Genomic DNA, 20,969 nt, shown 5'->3' with positions numbered 1-20,969 from the left:
AAGTGGAAAGTTCCAGGAAGTTTCGCCTGCCAAGTGGCCTCCAGAAGATTCGAGGAAGCCGTGTTGCCTGTCTTCTGAAGCAAACCAAGTGGAAAATCTGAGAGTGGGGAAAGAGACTTCTTTTTAACTATACTTCGGTAAAATTTAACAAAAGTTTTCAGAGACGTGCTTGGATACAAAGTAAAAAAGCATTACGATCAAAAGATCACATGGATTTTTCAATCAATAGAAGGTGTTCTCAAACTGCAGATGTTAGTAAATAATTTTTTATTTATACTACATTTATTTAATAGAACAGTGTTTAAAACAGGGCACTTAAAAAATGATCATTCATATGTTTATTTTTAAATCCAAAAATCTATCACTTGGCGTCGACTATTGTGTTATAATATATAAATTATGGAAAATGATTTTTTTTCAGTTTTGTGGTAAATAAAATAAGTTATCATACTTTGTGCCCTAAATAATGATTTTTTTATGTTTAATATAAACCCTATATTTTTTATGGTGCCTGGTTAAAACTAGAGTATTATTTTTGGTCTAAAATAAATGTTATGGGTTATTGAATGAATTGATTACGAATCTCTTCTTGATTTCATTCCCATGCATATAATTTTCCATAAAAAACTTTTGTTTAACCACAATGAGATTACAAAACCAGTTGATCGGAAAAATCTTTAAGACCTAACTAAAATATAGATCTTTCCAATCATCTTAAAAAATCCTGTTATTTTGAGCTATGGGCGGAAAAATGTTAAGATTATTTTGCATTTTAAGGGTGAAATTTTTAAAAATGAAACGCTTGAAACCACTTTAGATTGGGCCAAATAAGAGCAAGTGGAAATTTTCCGCGGCCCAACCTAACGATTCCCTTGAATTATTAGTTCAAACTCAATTGGCCCCTCAATGAATTATGGAAATAGGTGAACCGCGATCTGCGGCGAGCCAAAGAGCCGGACAGCAGGACTCCGGCGGCGCTGATTGAGGAATCCCACGCATGCCGGAAAATTTCCGATATCGTCTGGTTCCCTTAAGTGCGCCGCAGAGCGTGGCGGAGAGAGTACGATATGTGCGATACGAGCCGGAGGAAGAGAGTGCCTCTTCGGGCCAGCCGGGAGTCTATAAAAGCGGCCCGCTTTCCACTCAACCGAGTCATTCGCCGCGAACTTTTGCCTCGACCAGAACGCAGTGTCCAGCGCCCGGAACCCAGTCCCGAGAACCAAGTGCCAAGCGAAACAGACTAAAACGCGCTAATTGACAGGAAGACAGTGTTAGCAAAAAGATTGAGAATGAAGCCCACCAACAACTCAACGCTGGAAGTCATCTCCCCGAAGGTGCAGGTGGATGAGCAATTCATCACCACCGACTACGACTACCAGACGTCGCATGTGAAGCGGACCGCCGATGGGCAGCTGCAGGTAAGCCAGATGACCAGGCCACCAGTTGGTTGGGATCCAGTTCTAAGGTATCCAGTTGGGTGCGAAAAGCCCATTTTCCGGCCCACGCGCTGACCTTCACATTGAACTTTTCCGCAGGCGGGAGGTGCGTTCCCGCTCAAATGCGCATTTGCCAGCACTCAGAGAACAATGTGCCTGACCTGGGTAGAAATTAATAATAAATACAAAATACTGAAGTATTAGGAGCCAAAAAATGTTTACATATTTTGATCATTAAAGTCTCAATGGTATGTAAATTAAATGAATGAAAAAACTAAGCAATTCCAATATTTACGCTCGAAAAAGTTTATATTCGTTTCTAGCACAGAATCCACTTTGATTTATGATTTAAAAAAGGTGTATGTCTTTTGGAATAATGATTTTATGTTTATTTGTAAGAGAAATAAGCTTCAAAAACTAGTTCTAACTAACTAATTCTTCACATTTATTTGTAAAATATAATTTATATTTATCAATAATCAATTTAAATGTTGGTGGTTGGCAGTGCATAGTCTCAGGATTACATTTCGTAATAATTATGCCACATACCAATGTTTACGGAAGGCAGAGGGCTTAACTACACCGAAAACAATTTTACAAGTTACATAAATGTATAAAAACTTTATTTATTGCTTCGATAGATAATATATAGTAGTAAAACTACCATAAAATAGTAAGTTACTGGGAATGTTAATGATTCGGGGGTCCAACTGGGAGGTCGCATGGGCTAGGATCATTAAATATCATAATAATACATTTTAGGTAAAGGTTTTTTTGAGTGTAGGGACAGTGAAATTTTCCATTATCTAGCCGGGGACCGAATGGTGCCGAGCAGGGACCCCTCCCCGATTCGCAGCAGATAAAAGCGCCGATAGGCGGGGGCGGTGGCTTACCCACTTACATTTACATGTACGTATTTATTGATTATTCGGGGAGACAGCTGACGATAAAAGCGGCTGATATCCCGTCACTGTTCCACTGCTTCGGACAGCGGGTGGCGTGACTCCGCGCGCAGGCGCCTTTCGCGACTGCCCAATGGCCGGGCAAATGGCACCTAAGCAAATAGGGATGGCCAGTGGAGCCGCGTCGAAACCCGATAGCCCATTTCCAGGCGATTGTGGTCGCGGTACGTGCTCTGTTTACATCCCCTGCTGACGCCACCCACTCCCACCCCACCCCCGCCCACAGCCACTTGCTGCGTCCCAAGGTCACTGTCAGGCGATGCCCGCAGAGAGCGAGGAGCCCCAAGAGAACCCTGCTCTCTTAGCCGGCTGAAGAGCGAGCCTCCTTTCCTTTCCGCGGCCAATGACAATTTCGCCGGCCGGCTTTTTGGACAACTTATGGGTGGACTTTGGACCAACACGTTCCCAAATTCTTGAAGCAATCATCGACATTATTGTCATTACTTATTCATCAGCTTGTTTGTCGTTTAAATCTAAGGGGGTAAACAAGCCCCGAAAATGTGTTATAAGACCTTAAGATACCTCGCAATTTTCATAATTCCATTATATTATTAAAACATTAATAAAAAATATTTAACTCAACAGGCATTGGAAAAAATTGAGCAGAGTTTTGATAACATCCAAAGAAAAATAGATTGTCCTGGCTCTATTATTAAAAGAGAAAGCTCCTTAAAATATAGAATTGATTTTTTCCCTTTTTAATTTACCTAACGATATCTGTCAATTTTCTTAATCCTATTATTTATCATAGCAGTACTAAAATATATTATATAGAAAGAAATATAAATAAATTTAGATTTAATCCAAAGAACAATTAGACGATTTCAGAATTTCAATTGCATACGAAATATAGAAATGATTTCTTTCCATTTCACTTATAATAATAATGTATTATTATTAATATAATTTTTTCTAAATAACGTGTTCTATGGATTTTATTATTTTGTAATCACGAAAAACGTGTATGGATCGGCTGCATCTTTATAAACATACTTATCATCAATTGGGTGTAGTTTCTCAAACCCTTTTTTATATTAGTGAAGTCAACATATTTTTAACAGTGTAGCAAAAATCTCTCTTTGACCATGCTCACAAATTTCCATTATGGTTTTCATAAACAGTCTGATCGAAACCACCTGTTGCCATGAGCGCCCCATCACAAATATCCCCCGTTGCCAAAAGCAATAAGAAGGTATTAAAATCAGGTCCGCTTCGCAGAAATCACGCGATCATAATGTATGCTCTCGGCTACCTGACTGGGGTGGCCTGATATCGTGTGGCCGAAAAGGCGGCCGGACCTATAATAAGAACAAACGGGTTGGGCTTGTGCCACTGCTGAGGACTGCTAATCAGACCCAATCTCTGCCCGATCTTTGCAGGTGCACCCCCAGACGACGGCGCTGAAGATACGGACGGGTCGCCAGGTGCCCAAGCTGGGCGTGATGCTGGTGGGTTGGGGTGGCAACAACGGCTCCACGCTGACCGCCGCCCTGGAGGCCAATCGCCGCCAGCTGAAGTGGCGCAAGCGGACGGGCATCCAGGAGGCCAACTGGTTCGGCTCCATCACGCAGGCCTCCACCGTGTTCATCGGTTCGGATGAGGCTGGCGGCGATGTCTACGTGCCCATGAAGGAGCTGCTGCCGATGGTGGAGCCCGACAACATCGTCGTGGACGGCTGGGACATTAGCGGGCTCCATTTGGGCGACGCTATGCGCCGGGCCGAGGTCCTGGACGTGGCTCTGCAGGATCAGATCTACGACAAGCTCGCCCAGTTGCGGCCACGTGCCTCCATCTATGATCCGGACTTCATCGCGGCCAATCAGTCGGACCGGGCCGACAACGTGATCCGTGGAACTCGGCTGGAGCAGTACGAGCAGATCCGCAAGGACATCCGTGACTTCCGCGAGAGCAGCGGCGTCGATTCCATCATCGTGCTGTGGACCGCCAACACGGAGCGCTTCTCCGATGTCCAGGCGGGACTGAACACCACCAGCCAGGAGCTGCTCGCTGCCCTGAAGGCCAACCACTCGGAGGTGTCGCCCTCGACGATCTTCGCTATGGCCAGCATCGCCGAGGGGGTGAGTTCTCTTCCTGTTAATGTTTATAGATTATACATTTAGGGTCGTTCTCAATGTCGGGCTAAGGTCCTGGTTTATTATCAGCCAAAAAAAATGTATATGGAGTTAAATTGTTCGGAAGGATCAAGTGATCCTGGTTCTATGAACAACAAATCTTGCGACTCAGCAATTGTACCCATGAATTTAATCTCTTTTGGGTTGTTTTCTCGATCTCCGGTTTAGCTGTGTAGGATAAGTAAAGTGATAGTTAAAAAGCTTAACTATTTTTCGGTTTAATTAAGTGATAACCAACCTGTACTTTAACTGCCACTGGAAAAAACTCTTTAAAGACCATGTTGTTAATCCCCATCCTGTGCTTCCTTCATCCCGCAGTGCACATACATCAATGGCTCCCCGCAGAACACCTTTGTGCCCGGACTCATCCAGCTGGCCGAGGAGAAGAAGGTCTTCATTGCCGGCGACGACTTCAAGTCCGGCCAGACCAAGATCAAGAGCGTGCTGGTGGACTTCCTGGTGGGCGCAGGCATCAAGCCGGTGTCCATTGCCAGCTACAACCACCTGGGCAACAACGATGGCAAGAATCTGTCCGCTCCCCAGCAGTTCCGCTCCAAGGAGGTAAGGGTTCAGTGAATTTCCAAGAGCTCCTTTAAATGTTTGATTACGCCTCGGCCGGCAGATCTCCAAGAGCAACGTAGTGGACGACATGGTGGCCTCCAACAAGCTGCTCTACAAGCCCGATGAGCACCCCGACCATGTGGTGGTGATCAAGTACGTGCCCTACGTGGGCGACAGCAAGCGGGCCATGGACGAGTACACGTCGGAGATCATGATGGGTGGCCACAACACCCTGGTGATCCATAATACCTGCGAGGACTCGCTGCTGGCCACGCCCCTGATCCTGGACCTGGTGATCCTGGGCGAGCTGAGCACCCGCATCCAGCTGCGCAGTGCCGAGAACGAGTCCGCCCCCTGGGTTCCCTTCAAGCCGGTCCTCTCCCTGCTGAGCTACCTGTGCAAGGCGCCTCTGGTGCCCCAGGGCTCCCAGGTGGTCAACTCGCTCTTCCGCCAGCGCGCCGCCATCGAGAACATCCTGCGCGGCTGCATCGGCCTGCCGCCCATCTCTCACATGACCCTGGAGCAGCGGGTAAGCCGCATCCCATCGAATTAAAGTCTTCCAGCATCCTAAGCCCTCCTTTTATCCGCAGTTCGACTTCGCCACCATCACGAATGAGCCACCTGTGAAGCGGGCCAAGATCCTGGGCCAACCCTGCGCCTTGGAGTCAGCCACCAATGGCAAGAAGCTCCAAGCCAATGGACACACCAACGGATCCGCCAAGCTGGCCGCCAACGGCAATGGCCACTGATGCTCGATCCTTGCAGCAAGTGGATTTCCCATCGGAAGTATATAATTGGAATATATATGGTTTTTAATGGATAAAATTACAAATAGACTTAAGCTACTATTACTAACTGAACCGTTAAAATAAAGAAGGCTTGACGGACTGTTGTCTGTGTGCCACAAAGGACGTTCTGATATTTCCCAATGTTTCTTTCTTGTGTATGCTTAATATATATCTGAGAATATATGGGTAACAAAATATAGGATTCTAAGGTCAAAAGCCCCAAACTGGTCAAAGACCCTTCACCATTATTATTTTAGCAACCCCAGCATTTTCAAGTTAGAAAGGACTAGTGAGTGACAGTAAGGACTTTATAAAAAGTGCTATCAAGCCAAGAAACAATATAAACTTATTTCTTCAACATTGGGAAAATTAAGCTGCGGAGCTAAAGTTTATTTTGTATTTTTATTTTTCGCGGAATTGCAATTTTATATAAATAATATGGACATATTTTAAGTCAATAAGTGTAGAATGACTTGAAAGAAACGTAGAAAACAAGGCGGCGCCAAAAAGTATACTACAATATGTTTCAAAGATCTCAAAAAATCTCAAAGTGCTTAAGGTACATGGCTTCATCATATTTCTTCCGAATAATAAATTAACATGAAAGTTTAATTTTCTGATAAAGTCTATTAGAACTTAAAGAAAGGTAGGCAGTACAACCTATTATTTATTTTTAAAAAAAACTGTCATTATTTGTCTTATTGGCACAGCTTTAAAAGCACAGAACGCACTTAAAACATTTAAGTCCAAGAAAAGTTTTAAGGATTGAGAATTTACTGTGGTTTTAAAAATGATTACTCATATATATATTTATTTTATAATATTGGGACGAAAAAAGCAAGGTAGCCCTGCATTATGCTACAAAAGCATGTTCAACGAAATGGTGAACTATGTCACGAACACATCACCATTTATACCCCTAATATTCCTGATAAGACCTTTGGGAACATGAAGTGTGGTTCCAATAAACATTTTATTCGTCCATCTGCTGTGATATGAAAATTTAATAAATCCTTATCGTAGATATATCGTTTTTGTCGTATCTTAAAACGTGACAACAGCACCTTAAAGCACTTTTACATAATTTTTTACACTTTTTACAGTAATGAAATTTTTACTCAGATAGGTTTAGTTTGTAGAGTGTTTTTAAATAGGACTTTTTAATAAAATGAAAATAAATACTATATTTGATATTTGATAAGTGACAATCGTGCGTATGAGTGATAAACCTTAAGCCTAAAAAGGATTGTTTAAAAAAAGTGTCATAAAGAGGAAAGTCAGGAGAGTTAATACAAAAGTGGACCGCTTAAATTTTAATTTTTAAGAAGTTGAACCCCAATTACTTGACACTTCTGAGGCGTTATAAGAAAGGTATTTCAGTGAACCATCCTTCAAAATGGGATTGGCTGCACTATCCTCTATGGCTTAATGGAGCTCACCATATAGCAAGTGGCCAACATGATTGATATTGATATCTTGGCGCGTTGGAGAGTAATTAGTTCCTGCTCAACGCGCTTGGACCTTATCGCTGTGACCCTGCGCTCCAGTCAATCAATTCGATTCCCCGCCGGCTTAGCCGACACTTCACCAGTAAAGGCGATTGATGCACATATAATTAACTCCGTCGCCAGATATAGTCCTTGCGATGGCCAATAGCTGGTGGCCACAGGGCCGGGCTCGCCCCCCAAATGTCAAGTTGTTGGCACAGACTGGCAGTTCTGAAGGCCCTCACAAAGGCGGCACTTTCGACCGGTCGTGAGCAACAGAAATGGTATCCTTAACCAGACAAAACACCGGGTTGTCGTGACTTAAATATGTTTACTTAATAAAGTTTGTTATGAAGTCAATTAATAATGTATGTATCCATTTTATCTCAGTGCACCCAGTTATTGTTTACTTGTCGAACCTATAATAACTGGGTTTCTCCGCGGTTTTCTAACCCAAAGAGATGCCCTACAAATTTACCTTTTGTGATTGAACGGCGGTCTTGTGGCTTTTCTTGACTGTTAATCACTTAAGCGACTTCTTTAATATGATTGAAATAGAAGTTTGCTGTCGTTTAAAAGTCCCTTTAATAAAACTTCTTTATCCTATAGGAAAACCCCAAATTTCTTGATAAAACTGTGCATTTAATGTTGCTTAAATTAACTTTAAAAAAACTTAAAAAATATAGAAAACGAAAAGAATTATGATATTAACTCAAATATTTAAAAACAAGCTTGTTTCAGTGTTGATATGCGGGTTTCGTGGTTGAAAGGCACGCGATTATCCGAGCACTCAGCAGTTTACTTAACAACTGATTAACAATATTGCTGAATGTACTTCACATTATAAGCAGAAACAACACATGAATGTGGTTCAAGTTGTATACTTTTATGTTTTGAATTCAAGTGCTTAATTGAGCACACTTAAATATGTCCAATCCCTAGAGAGTACCTTTACCCCTGATAGGAAATCGCTTCCGACCAAGTAATCCGCACACGATCGCAGGATGGTCTTCGAAGGTGAGTCACTTGAAATACCCCAAATCAGAGCTCCCAGCCTTGGTGACTCACCTGATCCTGATAACGACTCCCCAACTAGTTATCCGCCCGTCCGCGTTTATCGTTATCGAGATCTACGTCAGGATTGCTTAGCGAAATTGGAACACTCTCCATTGGTGTCTAGCATATCGTCCGATAAGAGTTCGGCCCGGTACACTCTGGCCGCAGAAAGCCGGTAAGCATGAGCCGGCGGTCTCTCTCCGGAGAGGAACTGTATTACAGCTTGGGCCGCGGGCTTATCTTATCGGTACCACTGCGTGGTCCGCTTGTTTTGTGGCAGTGTCAGGAGCGCCAACGGCTAGTGGTGCGGGTCTGGAGGCAGAGCCCAGGTAGAGCTAGTGCCTAGGAGATAGCGCCGGCTGCGCAGCCGACGACGACGTGTTGGGTGGGTGGGCCATAGTTCAGTCGTTAGTTGCGTTGCATTGCGTGCGGTCCGAGGCTCCGCCGCCAGCTTGGAATCCCGTCTAGCGACCAGTACCTATTCTAACCAGTGCGTCTTCGGTAAATAAGTAATACCCCACTAGGAGACCCTAAAATTATGCAAATTGCCAGTGCTGATTGCACACTAGGTGGCCCCGAAAAGTGCGAATTGTGCCGACGAGCTTTAGCCATGAGTTAAGATAGGAAACTATCTTTGTGCATAGGCATTCTTCGATATTTTGTGATAAGATACCCCGGTGCCCCGGTACCCACAGGTGCTCCAGCTAACCCGGCCAGATAACCCGGTTGGTTCTAGGACAAACATTGGTTGCCACTATCACTGCCCGAGCGAAACCCATTTAGCCCATGTAAACACGAGTGGAAGGCTTCGTTTGATCTACCCGTCAGTGGTGTGACTGTCCATGGGTGCCTGAAAGGTCTCTGCAGCCAGACATGAGGACGGGCAGATAATGCCCGGCCTATCCCTATCCGGCAAATGTGTCAGATAGATAGGCCATTAATCAATGTGACGCAGCCCAGGAACCGAGGTTGAGTCAGACCACCTGCTCCAGTGCTCCACCTGTCTGCCGGTGCACCCCGATTTGGGACTTACCACTCGCGACTTTGACAAACGACCCGCCTACTCCAGGCCAAATCCCCGCGCTTACAGGCTCTCCTATCAGCGCCCTGATATTCGATAAGTAAGAACCATATATGTATGTAGATGGAGGGGCACCATCGTCGGAATGGCGACGCTCAACTTGGCGCGTACACAGAAGGCAAAGTCCCCGGCCCGTGGAGAATGGAAATGTCTGTGCCGGGATCCGCATACTGGCACATCATCTGCGGAAAGAAACATCTGGCGCGCACTGGCAATGCCAAGTTCACTTGAACGAACACCCCTGGCCACAAGTGGGAAAAAAATGCCTCCAGTGCAATTTCCACGTTGCTCTGCAGGCTGCCATTACGACCTGCAATTGATTTCCTAATCGCCGTAATTACATCGATTACCGAAACAATTAAAGAGGTGTTCTGCAAGCAGGGCAGTGCAGGTGTTTCCCAGACCCATCCTCAAACTCAAATCAAATCAAAGGAACTTTGCTTTCGAAGCATAACTAAAAGTTTGGTTTTAATGAGTTACCCATAGGTGCACCCATTCCTCGAAGTCCATAGATTACCTTATCATAGTTTCGGCGGTTGATGTATTATGCGACATTCTTTATATAATAATCATTTATTCTATACTGTAACGTGCGTATAACAACCTTCTTTATCTATCTATAAAACATACCATTTTGGACATAGAAATTTCTTTGCGTTTTGAATATTAATAAAATCATAGCTGTTATCAAAACTTTCTGGTCCAACATAAAGCCGCTTTTTATAAACGCCTGTGGATCAACTCTTTTATTTTCGAGTTCCCGGGTGTATTTTAAGACTTATTTCCGGAGAACGGCCTATCGAAAAGATTAAAATGGTCCTCGTCGAAAGGCAATCGCATTCCAGCTTCATTCCATTAGATACTTCCGACTTTAATGGTTCTACTCGCTACGGTTAGCAAACATTTTTCTAATTTTCATTAACTCTATTAGAACTCGAAACGATCCATTGCTCCCAGGATAGACCTCTTGAATTTGGAGTGCATTGATAACATGACCCCAGTGCATTATATAGTTAATTGACCGTGTCTGATAAAATGGGAGATTAAACAATATAACATCGCGTTGCTGCCAGGCACGCAAACTAATTAATTTAGGAGATAATCTGCGACTGTAATGTGCTCCCGCAAAGGAACAACAAAGACCTAACCGATTGTTTTCGCATTGCAGTTGCCAAATCGAAGCCCAGCGACATGGATGCGAAGCAGGAAGCGGAGACGAACGACCAGTTCATAGTGAAGTATCGCCAGCAGTATTACGATCTGTCCAGGTTCATGCACAAGCATCCCGGTGGCATAAACACCCTGAAGGGTCTCAGTGACGGCGACATGACTGCCCGCTTCCTGAAGGCTCCTCCACACTCCGATGCGGCCATGTACCTGATGAGGGAGTACAAGATCGACCCGGATGACACTCGGACAAGCAAGTTGGGACACAAAGGTGAGCTTCAGAGTGGAAACGGGGAGCTACGGCACCGGGCGAGGGACACCGAGGACAAGAACAACAACCAGGTGGACGAGAGCATGGAGGTAAGTTGTATGAGCGTCTTTTAATCTGTAACTCTAGTTTGCTGGCTCAAGGGACCGCTCCTTAGGCTGGGCACCACACATTCGGGGCTGCCACTCTTAACCCAGAGCTCAGCTAAAAAATATATAACTAACATAAGGCATGTTGTGGAAAGGCACACTCGTGTCTTGGTAGTCCCAGTTCCTAGTGGTCAGTCAGTCGATGGAATGTTTAGGCTTTTAGGTGCTCCACTAGTTCCTACAGTTGGCGCGACTTGTTGGCCGGCACAAAGACCTTCGCCTTGGAGTATATGCGGATGTCCTCCTCAACGATGGTCAGCTCCCTGTCGATCTCCGCCTTGCGGTTCTGCACCCGCAAAGTCTGAGCGGTCATGGGCATGTGATTTAGCTCGTTGACCAGCTGTTCGTAGCCTGTTAAATAGCTTTGTTTAGCCATTTCTTACTTTTAGTCGTCTCAGTAACTCACGTTTCTTGGCATTGGTAAGATGGGTCAGGCGATCCTGATCGCTGAGCACCACATGACCACGCGGACAGTCGGGATCCTGCGAATCAGCCAGTTGCTTGGCCACGGCCTTTTCGCGTTTCTGCTTCTCCAAGTAACGCGGCAGACGTACCTCATCCCGTGCTGTCGGAAGAATACAATATTTGGTGACATTATATAGCATATCTTAATGGCTTGGCAAATTTATAATACAGAAATTTGTAGTCTAAGCTAGGTGATGATTATACTCACATCCCAGTTTGTGCTCACGACGCTTTGACTTAGAAGTGATGGTGGTGACATTGGAGGCTGTTGTGAAGCGACTACGGGCGCTGAGTGGCGCCTCATCGTCCGAGGCGCCGTAGTTCAGTGGCTCTGCCTCCGTCATGGGCATGGCCTCCATTTCGAACATGTGGAAGCGGCTCTGTTTCGACGAGTTCGAGCGCGCTGAAAGCGGCAGCTGTTCCAGCTCCTTCTCGTTTTCATAGCTCATTGGGTTATAGTTGTCTTCGTACTTGGTGCGTGGATCCTCCAACACAGATTGACCATCAAAGTTGCACCTGAGGAATACAAAAACTTATCAGATATCCCTTTTTTGGTTTGGATAAAGGAGTCCCACTTTTTAAGAGCATTTGTGAGATACTGTTCGTCGGTTATGTCCTCGGTCTGAATGCCGATGCTGGTGGAGCTGCGATTGGTGCCGCAGGAACGGCAGCGATCCGCAGATGGGTCGGATAAGGGCTCTGGGATATTGTCGACCTCAAATTCCTCCGACGGGTCGTAAACAAGGGGATCGCGATCCTCCAGGCCATCGAAGCGCTCGCCTTCTGTCGGAATGGCCACTGCCAGTTGGTGCTGGGAACGGGAGTTGCTGCGTGTGTTCTGCAGCGAGTTCTGTTGTCCTGCCTTTGCCCTGGCCGGTGGCTTGTCCGCTTTTGAGTCTCCCACCTCGGAGGAAGTGCGGCGCAGCGGGGGCATCCATTTCGGACGCACTGGCTCCTTGGCAGCCAACTTCTGGCTGGTGGACTTCTCCAGCGAGCGCAGGCTCACCTTGTTTTCCTTCAGAAAGTTTCGGGACGGGGGTGGGCCTGGGGAAAGCGAGACCAAAACAAATTACCAACTGGTTGCCAAGGCCGACGACTGGCTGTTTGGAAAAGATATCTTACGCGGCACCGAAAAGATGCCCTTCAGCGTGGGAATGGGGCGAACTGAAGTGTTCGACATGGTCCACCAGCTTCGCAGTATCAGTTGAGTGTCTGAAATTGTACAAATCTGTTGTAGACCAGGCGAGTGGAAACTGCGTCGTTATGTGTGGAGTACAGGACGGGTTTGAATGACAGTTTTGAACCAGCTGCTTGCGATTGTACCTGCTCTACGATACTCGATTATGTATCGAATGTGTATCGATATCGGGTCGATGCTTGTGCATGGTCACTCTTGACAGTATAACGGTATAAAATCTTTTAGGAATAAAAACAAAATTAATGATTTCGTAATAAAAATTAAATGAAAATTAAGTTTTCTTGGGGTCAATACCATTGAGAATAATCATAAGTAAATATAAAAAACGTGGCTTTTTAGCTCTGACATGTCCAATGATAGGTTTGCCTAAAGAGTAGGTATAATTTTTCTAAGCCATCAACATTTAAAAATAAACATAATGCTAATTATTATGTTAACTTTGTAGAATATTTAAAATAGTTCCAAAACTTAAAAGCAGGTCAACAGGTCTTATTAAATTACATTTTTAAGTCGTAAGATTGAATTAAAGATTCTCTTATATATACTTTAAAAATAATTTTGGAATGTTTCATTCCAGCACTTAGTGGACTGGTCGAAGGCAATGCTACCGCAGATCGCCAACATAACCGAGTGCTACGATGAGTGGGTGCACAAGCCGGTGGACAGGCCCCTGCGGCTCTTTGGTCCTTGGTACTTGGAGATGTGCACAAAGACCCCTTGGTGGTTGGTGCCCCTGTTCTGGATACCTGTGATCATCCGATGTGCTTCGGAGGACTTGGCCAGCAGCTGGCAGGATAGTAACCAGGTGACCATGCCCTGAATCATAAAGCCCTTTCGGATAGATCCTCTTAACGTTGCCATCATATTTCAGCTTGCCTCGTTCGTTGGTTACTTTTTGTTTGGAGTGCTCCTGTGGTCCTTCCTGGAGTACACACTCCACCGCTGGGTGTTCCACGTGAAGCTGAACAGCAACAGCGGCAGATGGATATGCACCTTCCACTTCATGATCCACGGACTTCACCACAAGGTGCCTTTTGATCCGATGCGACTGGTGTTCCCGCCTCTTCCGGGGGCCCTGCTCGCCACGATCATATACACGCCGCTCAGCTACGTCCTCTTGAGTCCGCGAGTGGTCCTTTCCGGAGCTCTGACCGGATATTTGTGCTACGACATGATCCACTACTACCTGCACTACGGTAATCCCACCACACGGGCCTTTGTGCACCTGAAGCGGTATCACCAGCACCACCACTTCTCGCACCAAACCCTCGGGTACGGAATCAGCAGTCCCTTGTGGGATGTCGTCTTCAAGACGAGAATACATCTTCGCAAGCTGAGATACCAACTGCGCTGGTCCTAGCCGCAACCAATAGCTCTCGCACAGTGCTACTATAGAACAAATTGAACTCAGTTTTCAGGTCGGAGCAAGGAATTCAATTAAATTGAAATTCGATTTTCCGGGTCTTTGTGCAGGCTGAATACTGAGTTTTAGGATTAAGAATAAGTTGTAAGTCTTTTAATGATTTTTATTTAACGGGAATAAACTTCCAATAATACCAAAGAACAAATTGACTATACCTTCTGCTTATTTAAGTTCTTTTTCTATATGCGGGTTCAATTTAATACAGACTTGCTTATATACAAAAAAAAATACTCTAGAAATCGTGTAGAGTTGCAATGTTATATTTTTATAATTTGTTGTAATCATAATTTTATTTATTTCGATTTACACCAAAAAAACCCTTTATTAAAACCGTACAAAATTTTGTTAATTTTTAGCTTTATGTTTTAAATAACTATTTACGCTATCTATATAATCTTTAAAAATTTTTAAATCAATTTAATGGGATAAAATTATTTAATCTCGAGGGGTATTAAACGGTCAAAAAATAAAATATTTTTTGTTTAACTAAATACTGAGATTGTTTTTAAGGTGGAAATCGAATGAATAGGTACTTTCTTTTTTTTAGATAAAGCTTGATGTTCTAGAAACTTTAGATAAATGAGAAAACTTAGGACTTCATTTCATAGGATATTTCGAATTACGCGGTTTTTTTGCCAATCGAACTTTCGCCAGCGAAAATCAACAATTTATCGTTGATGGCTTTTGGTCACACTAGCAAACCACCAAAAGAAAGTTTTGTTTATTTTTTGTTGCCCCCATTTCTCCTGCTGGAATAATGCTAAATGCCAAGATTGGCAAGGTCGGCAAGGTGCTGGTCTGCGGGATGAAGGGCGTGGGCAAGACAGCGCTGATCGAGCAGCTGGTTTACGGCCACGTCAATCCGGAAACGGTGAGTGGGCGTCTCCAATGATAGCTTGTGGCTAGTCATCATCCGAAAATTGATTGCAGGAACTGCACCCCACCATTGAGGACATCTACGTGGCCAGTGTGGACACCGGCAGGGGAGGAGCCCGGGAGACGCTGCGCATCTACGATACTGCCGGTCTGCAGGGTGAACAGCAGCAGCTGCCACGCCACTACCTTCAGTTCCCGGACGCGTTTGTCCTGGTCTACGATCCCATGGACCCGCGCAGCCTGGACATGCTGGCCGACATCAAGACGGACATCGAGAAGCACAAGGAAAAGAAGGAGATCCCCGTCGTGGTGCTGGCCAATGTGCGGGCCCGCGCCGCTCCCAATCCCGTCGAGAAGGTCATGGACCGCGCCAACATCTGGTGCCAGCGGGAGCGCATCAAGCACTACACGGTGAACGCCATGGAGCGGCCTTCCCTCTACGAGCCCTTCACCTCGTTGTGCGCCCGCCTGCATCCGGCGCAGACGAAGAGCACGTTCCCCCAGCTGCGTCAGGTCATGCAGAACCGGCAGAAGAGCGAGGCATGATGACCCGATGATCACGAAGTTTTATTGTAGTTTTAAATTATAGTGGGTGTCCCAGGAACCTGCGACAATTTTGAAAACTGCCTCGCAATGCTTAGAGCATTTGCTCAGAGTGCATTAGAAGATTAGGAGGTTTCTCGGGCACCCATCCGTACTCGTATGAATCAGTTTAGTGTCCACTTGCCTTGTATTTAACGCTGAGCTTTAATTAGGGCCAGAACCCGAGCCGCTTGTACTTATGTCTATCCGTTTGTGAGTGTCCAATTGTATTTAATATTTATAGCATTTAAATGTCTCATCTCATTGCGAGAGAATTAAGCGTAATCAGTATTCAATGTTCAACCGCAGCTCAATCGACGGCTTAGCGATTAGGCAACCTAACCGAAATTCTTTTCTGCGGAAATCCCCTTGAATCAGTCGTCTGCCAGCCCTTTCCTCGAGAGCAATGTTTCACCGCGTCGCCTTTCTTGCTGCTTTTCTCGCCCTGATCTGCGCCAGCCATGTGGACGCGGGATTGAGCATCACAGTGCCGGGTACTAAGTGGTGCGGTCCCGGCAACATAGCCAACAGCTATGACGATCTCGGCACTGAGCGCGAGGTGGACATGTGCTGTCGGGCGCACGACAACTGTGAGGAGAAGATTTCGCCGCAAGAAGAAGCCTTTGGTCTGCAGAACGACGGAGTTTTCCCCATGTAAGAGTGAACCACTTGCTTAAGGCTTTGGCCTAACAATTGGGATTGTGCAATCCACGCAGATTCTCCTGCGCCTGCGAGGCCGCCTTCCGCAGCTGTCTCACCGCCCTGCGCAACGGCCACTCCCTGACTCTGGGCAAGATCTACTTCAGTACCAAGGATGTGTGCTTTGGCTACGGCCACCCCATCCTTTCCTGCCGGGAGAAGCAGGCAGATCTGTTCGAGACGCGGTGTCTAAGCTACCGAGTGGACGAAGGTCAGCCCCAGCGCTGGCAGTTCTACGACTTGGCGCTCTACACGCACGTCAGCGGCAGTGAGGAGGATTCCTGAGATCGATTGTGAAGGTGGATGTTTTGTGTAATCAAATTGTAAAATTAACTGTTTGTATGGATTGAAATTTAGTAAAACTATTTTTCGAAATTGTATTGAAAATGTTTTTAAGCGCATCCTAAGAAATAAACTTTCTTAGGAAAATTATATGTTTTACAATACTTCACTTATAAAATATTATACGTCCACTTTGGGATTGCTTTACATTCGGACTTTATTTCAATACCTTATTAATTATAGTAGCATTGATCTTGAAATTACGTTTGTATTCTGTGATTTTCTATGTTTTTAAAAGCAACAAATTATTGGGTTATTCCTATAGTCCTACCAAACTTTAATAAGTCAAAGGAAATGTTTACAAATCTTCGTTTTGGGGTCAGCCTTTCGTCGCCGGGAGCGTGAAGAACGGCATGTCGTAGAACTGCCAAATCTTGGCCTTGCTCTTGTCCACCTGATAGCGGATGCAACGCTTTCGGAACGTGCCCTCCTGGTACTGCTTGCACTCGGTGGTGGGATATCCGTTGGCGAAGCACTTGCTCCGGCTGCCATAGTAGATCCGACCCAGTGTGTTGGAGGTGAGGCTGTTCACCGCCTGCAGACAGTTGATAAACTGCTGCTCGCAGGTGCACTTGAGGCTAAATCGGATGATGGCAGTCAATGTGCACAAAATCGATAAGCGATTTCAGGAGAGCCTTCACTTACATGGGAAACCAGTCCGTGTTGGCCGGCAGTCCGTGGAGTGCAGAATGGGACTCGATGATCTCGTCGCAATGGTCGTGAGCCCGACAGCACTTGTCCGTCTCTCGCTCCCGGCCCAAATCCTCGAAGTTGGCCGCCGTGTTGCCCGGTCCGCACCACTTGGTTCCGGGCACCGTGATGCCGGTGTGGGGAACAGGTGGCAGCGCCTGGTTGTAGATGTCCTCTTCCTCGAAGATTGCTTCATCTCCAAAGGCCCATGCAGTGGTCAGAAGACCACAAAAGAAAGCTCCGCGCAGCAGCCACATGTCTAAGCTCCGGCTCTCGAAATACAACTGAGTTCGAATCTGTTCATTTCAGTAGCTTATACTTAGGCTGATAAGAGCCTTTACTTTACTTATTCCAAATTTACAATACTAAACCATGGAGTATAATGCTCTTTCTTTTAAAGAGTCCCACTGTAAAATATTTCGTTTCGACCCAATCTTTAACAATATTTCACATCCGGTTTATTAGTTTATAAACAGTCTAGATACTAGCTAAGTATATCCTTAAAAGCGTCGGCGGCTGTCTTGGGCTTTTTCCGCTTCTCTTCCTTTGGCTTCTCGTCGTCCAGATGTTTGGACAAACTCTCCTGCCACTGGCTGGGTGAAAGCTTATATGTGTCTAGCCGGTACTTTGTGTAGATGATCCGACCGTGCGGTGATCCCTTCAGCATATTTGCTTTGGAGAAAAGTTCCTTGGCCATGCGCAGCTTCTGTGCCTCTTGAGAGGCCTTAAAGCACTCTTCGAAGACGCGGGAACCATGCCGGGTGGTGGCCAAGTCCACATAGAAGCCATCCAACTGCCGGATCAGACGCTCGCGGGATTTCTCTCCAATGAACTTGCTCTGCATGAAGGCGTCCACGATGTGTGAGCCGTTGGGTGTGTTGAAGACCTGGGCCAGCTGGGTGGCGGGCAGATCGAGGATGCAATTAACCAGAAAGATGGGCTTGTTAAACTGCAGGACATGTTGAGCAATAAGCGAACCGTGGAGATGAACAAAACCCGACTCATCGCTGCCCACCACTTCAAAAGGCTTCAGCTTCACCAAGCAGTTGAAGAATAGCTTGGATTTTTCCTTGTCGCCGCTGACGTGGAGAGCACTCTGCAGGGCAGCTATCATCTGGGCCTGCTTGGTGCCCAGTCTCAGACAGGCTGCACTCAGAGCGGACACCACGCCAGTGTGACCCATTTTCAGGAGCTCTTCCACGTGCGGTTGGAGTTCGGTGAAGACGGACTCGAAATCCGGTACCTCCTTGATGTGCTGCAGGAGGCGCTGGACAGAAAAGTTCGTTCCTTGCTGCTTGGCTAGGTAAGCGATGTGGTTGCAGAAGAGCATGGCATACAGTTGGGTCAGCAATTTCGCTCCTGCCACGCTCAAAATGGTTTCTAACAGAATGACAGAGGTCTGGTGGTGGAAGACTTTCGGTAAGCTGGGATCAGGTTGTTCCTTCTCAGGGCTCTCCCCCTTTTCTCTTGCCTCCTCATCTTCTTCGTCCTTGATTTCGATTTTGGTGTCCGCGTCCTTTTTCTCCTCATCAACTTCGTTCGGTTTAAGCAGGCCAACCGTTAGGATTTTCTTGGCAAAATGCTTAAGTGTACTTTTGTCCGCCACACTCAGGGCCAAACAGATGACTCCCAGCAGGCTGGAGGAGAGCTCCTGGTAGGGGAAGTCCGCAAACTGCGGCCACATCTCCAGTCGCTGGGGAAACTCTTTCATCACCTCCTGCCACTCATCCGGCACTGTGTACAGCTTTCGGTGCTTTGCCATCTCGGTGCCGCCCTTCTCGAAGGCGATTTTGGGAACATGCATGCCCACCAGGCACAGGATGGCAGTGCGCATGATGTGACTGGCGCAGGTGTCCCAAACAAAGTCCTCCAGATTGTTGAGCATGAACTTTGAGATGCGCAGCACGAACTGTCTGCATTTCTCGCGGTGATCTTCGCTAAAGTCGGCCTCCAAGTTGTACTTCTCCTCCACTTGGGCGGCATCCGGCTTGGCCTGCTTGCTGGGAGTAGCTGCATCGCTGGTTTCCACGATGGCTGAATTGCCCACACCGCGCAGGAAGGCAATCTCGAGCATTTTCTGCAGGACGTGAGAGGCGAATCGATCGGAGCACAAGGGTCGCAGGCTCTCGCCAAACTTGCTGAAGAATCGCTCCAACTGGGCGTCGTCCACAAACCCCACCAGTGACTCCAGGGCCTTGGAAACGATCTGATTGGAGGCCAGGTGGATCTCCTGGTCGTGGGTCTGCTCAAACACATTGTTGGCCATGTTGACTGGGGGAATGGATGATGGGGATAAGTTAAGGAGATGGTTAGGAGGCAATCACCACCACTTACCTCGCTCCTCCACGTCCTCGAACCCCACCTTCATGGCATCCAGGATGTTGATGAAGTAGCTGAACTGCTCGTCGTCGATGTGCGTGCCCCGGCCGAAGATGCCCTGTTTGGCGAATCCCCTGGCGTTTCGCATGAAGCGGTTGCCCTTCTTCTTTGGCCGCTTGCGTTTCGCATTGCCATCTGACTGCATTCTGTTTAGAAATTTAAAATGAAAATTATTTACTTCAACGTGCGCCAGAACACGCTGTATAAAATATACCAGTTGTGCTTACTTTTTGTGCTAAGGCGGTCACACTGAATAAGAAGTATCGATTGCTGACCGATGAATCGATATATTATCACGGTGGCGGTGAAATTCGAAATAGCCTTTTAGGAAACATACATGACTTTTCTGATATTTACTTTCGGAAATATTTGTCGAAAACGTTTTGAACTTATGTTTTTAGTCCCCTGTTGGGTTTTTATTTGTGGTTTAACTAGTACTCAAAAAAGAAAACTGGTTTCTGGTAAAAGAATATTCTACTAGAATATTTAATTAATATGGGCAACAGCTCGAAATCTAAAGACTTTTCTCTTTTTTAAAGCAAACATGTTTTTGATCGGAATATAATTACAGGACAATATTATTACTTGGTTAATATCTTTCAGTAAAATATTTGTTTACATATTTTGATAAAACAAAGTTAGGTATTACTGCTAACCAACTTTTTAATTGATAATACTTTAAAAATAGTTTTAAACTAAAAATAAAATGTTGATTCCAAAAATCAAATCAAAATTGTAAGATATAATTTCCAAGAAAATTAAAATATATTTTGTTCAGTCACCATTATACGTTGATTAAAAAAGGAGTACTCATTTTGCCATTCCCTTTTAGCGGTAAGGTTCCAGGTTTACCAATCTGTCTTAGGCGTCAAAAGGACATTGACAGCACCAGGATTAAGAAATAATAATGGGAGAACAAAAAACACATTTCCAGTTGGCAATGTGTCCCATTAAGCCTTTGTAAGGCGTTTCCCAGGATCCCTTAAGCTGGAGAACATTACAATCGTATTGAAAACCACTAAAGATGAATCTCTTTATGCATTGAGTTTTCTAAGAAGAAAAATTCACATTATTCCCACATGTTAATGGAAGGTGAAAATTACAATCCCCTCATTAAATGCTCGTGGTGTACAAGGAGCAACACTTTGCAGTCGTTGATTTAATTATCGGCAAAAGTCGCCGCCGGATAAAAGAAGTCAAAATATTTTGTAACCAGAGAAGTGCCATC

At 45.5% G+C, this 20,969-nt stretch overlaps 7 protein-coding genes across 8 annotated transcripts; 4 read left to right on the top strand and 3 right to left on the bottom strand.

The window, feature by feature from the left end:
• The first annotated feature begins 1,141 nt into the window (after positions 1 to 1,141).
• On the top strand, positions 1,142 to 6,012 carry LOC108030238 (inositol-3-phosphate synthase). Its single transcript, XM_017103042.3, has 5 exons — positions 1,142 to 1,418; positions 3,778 to 4,476; positions 4,849 to 5,091; positions 5,153 to 5,620; positions 5,682 to 6,012. The coding sequence occupies exons 1-5, from the start codon at positions 1,290 to 1,292 to the stop codon at positions 5,838 to 5,840; spliced, it is 1,698 nt and encodes a 565-aa protein (XP_016958531.3). The 5' UTR covers positions 1,142 to 1,289; the 3' UTR covers positions 5,841 to 6,012.
• A 2,812-nt stretch (positions 6,013 to 8,824) lies between these two features.
• On the top strand, positions 8,825 to 14,334 carry LOC108030240 (uncharacterized). Of its 2 annotated transcripts, none has more exons than XM_017103045.3 (4): positions 8,825 to 8,912; positions 10,672 to 11,030; positions 13,328 to 13,555; positions 13,622 to 14,333. In XM_017103045.3, exons 2-4 carry the CDS (start codon positions 10,695 to 10,697, stop codon positions 14,108 to 14,110), a joined length of 1,053 nt encoding a protein of 350 aa, XP_016958534.1. In that variant the 5' UTR covers positions 8,825 to 8,912; positions 10,672 to 10,694; the 3' UTR covers positions 14,111 to 14,333. The 2 variants fall into 2 exon arrangements, with proteins under 2 accessions (XP_016958534.1, XP_016958533.1); XM_017103044.3 differs by having other exon boundaries at positions 8,835 to 8,923; positions 13,622 to 14,334.
• On the bottom strand, positions 11,032 to 12,864 carry LOC108030239 (uncharacterized). Its single transcript, XM_017103043.3, has 5 exons — positions 12,675 to 12,864; positions 12,128 to 12,596; positions 11,761 to 12,068; positions 11,494 to 11,652; positions 11,032 to 11,438 (listed from the first exon to the last, which is right to left on the bottom strand). Exons 1-5 carry the CDS (start codon positions 12,730 to 12,732, stop codon positions 11,266 to 11,268), a joined length of 1,167 nt encoding a protein of 388 aa, XP_016958532.1. The 5' UTR covers positions 12,733 to 12,864; the 3' UTR covers positions 11,032 to 11,265.
• Positions 14,335 to 14,866: 532 nt separating the features above from the next.
• On the top strand, positions 14,867 to 15,890 carry LOC108030391 (NF-kappa-B inhibitor-interacting Ras-like protein). The gene is made up of 2 exons (XM_017103273.3): positions 14,867 to 15,044; positions 15,104 to 15,890. The coding sequence occupies exons 1-2, from the start codon at positions 14,931 to 14,933 to the stop codon at positions 15,593 to 15,595; spliced, it is 606 nt and encodes a 201-aa protein (XP_016958762.1). The 5' UTR covers positions 14,867 to 14,930; the 3' UTR covers positions 15,596 to 15,890.
• Positions 15,891 to 16,034: 144 nt separating this feature from the next.
• On the top strand, positions 16,035 to 16,819 carry LOC108030393 (phospholipase A2). The gene is made up of 2 exons (XM_017103276.3): positions 16,035 to 16,285; positions 16,348 to 16,819. The coding sequence occupies exons 1-2, from the start codon at positions 16,038 to 16,040 to the stop codon at positions 16,613 to 16,615; spliced, it is 516 nt and encodes a 171-aa protein (XP_016958765.1). The 5' UTR covers positions 16,035 to 16,037; the 3' UTR covers positions 16,616 to 16,819.
• On the bottom strand, positions 16,694 to 17,660 carry LOC108030392 (phospholipase A2). Its single transcript, XM_017103274.3, has 2 exons — positions 17,318 to 17,660; positions 16,694 to 17,250 (listed from the first exon to the last, which is right to left on the bottom strand). The coding sequence occupies exons 1-2, from the start codon at positions 17,617 to 17,619 to the stop codon at positions 16,992 to 16,994; spliced, it is 561 nt and encodes a 186-aa protein (XP_016958763.1). The 5' UTR covers positions 17,620 to 17,660; the 3' UTR covers positions 16,694 to 16,991.
• A 137-nt stretch (positions 17,661 to 17,797) lies between these two features.
• LOC108030418 (nucleolar protein 9) lies at positions 17,798 to 19,952 on the bottom strand. The gene is made up of 2 exons (XM_017103305.3): positions 19,697 to 19,952; positions 17,798 to 19,633 (listed from the first exon to the last, which is right to left on the bottom strand). Exons 1-2 carry the CDS (start codon positions 19,884 to 19,886, stop codon positions 17,847 to 17,849), a joined length of 1,977 nt encoding a protein of 658 aa, XP_016958794.1. The 5' UTR covers positions 19,887 to 19,952; the 3' UTR covers positions 17,798 to 17,846.
• Between the last annotated feature and the right edge of the window lie 1,017 nt (positions 19,953 to 20,969).

Source organism: Drosophila biarmipes, chromosome 2R (assembly GCF_025231255.1).
Source record: "Drosophila biarmipes strain raj3 chromosome 2R, RU_DBia_V1.1, whole genome shotgun sequence".
Lineage (NCBI taxonomy): Eukaryota > Metazoa > Arthropoda > Insecta > Diptera > Drosophilidae > Drosophila > Drosophila biarmipes.
Note: the sequence above shows the minus strand (reverse complement) of the source record. Positions and strands in the feature narration are given on the sequence as shown.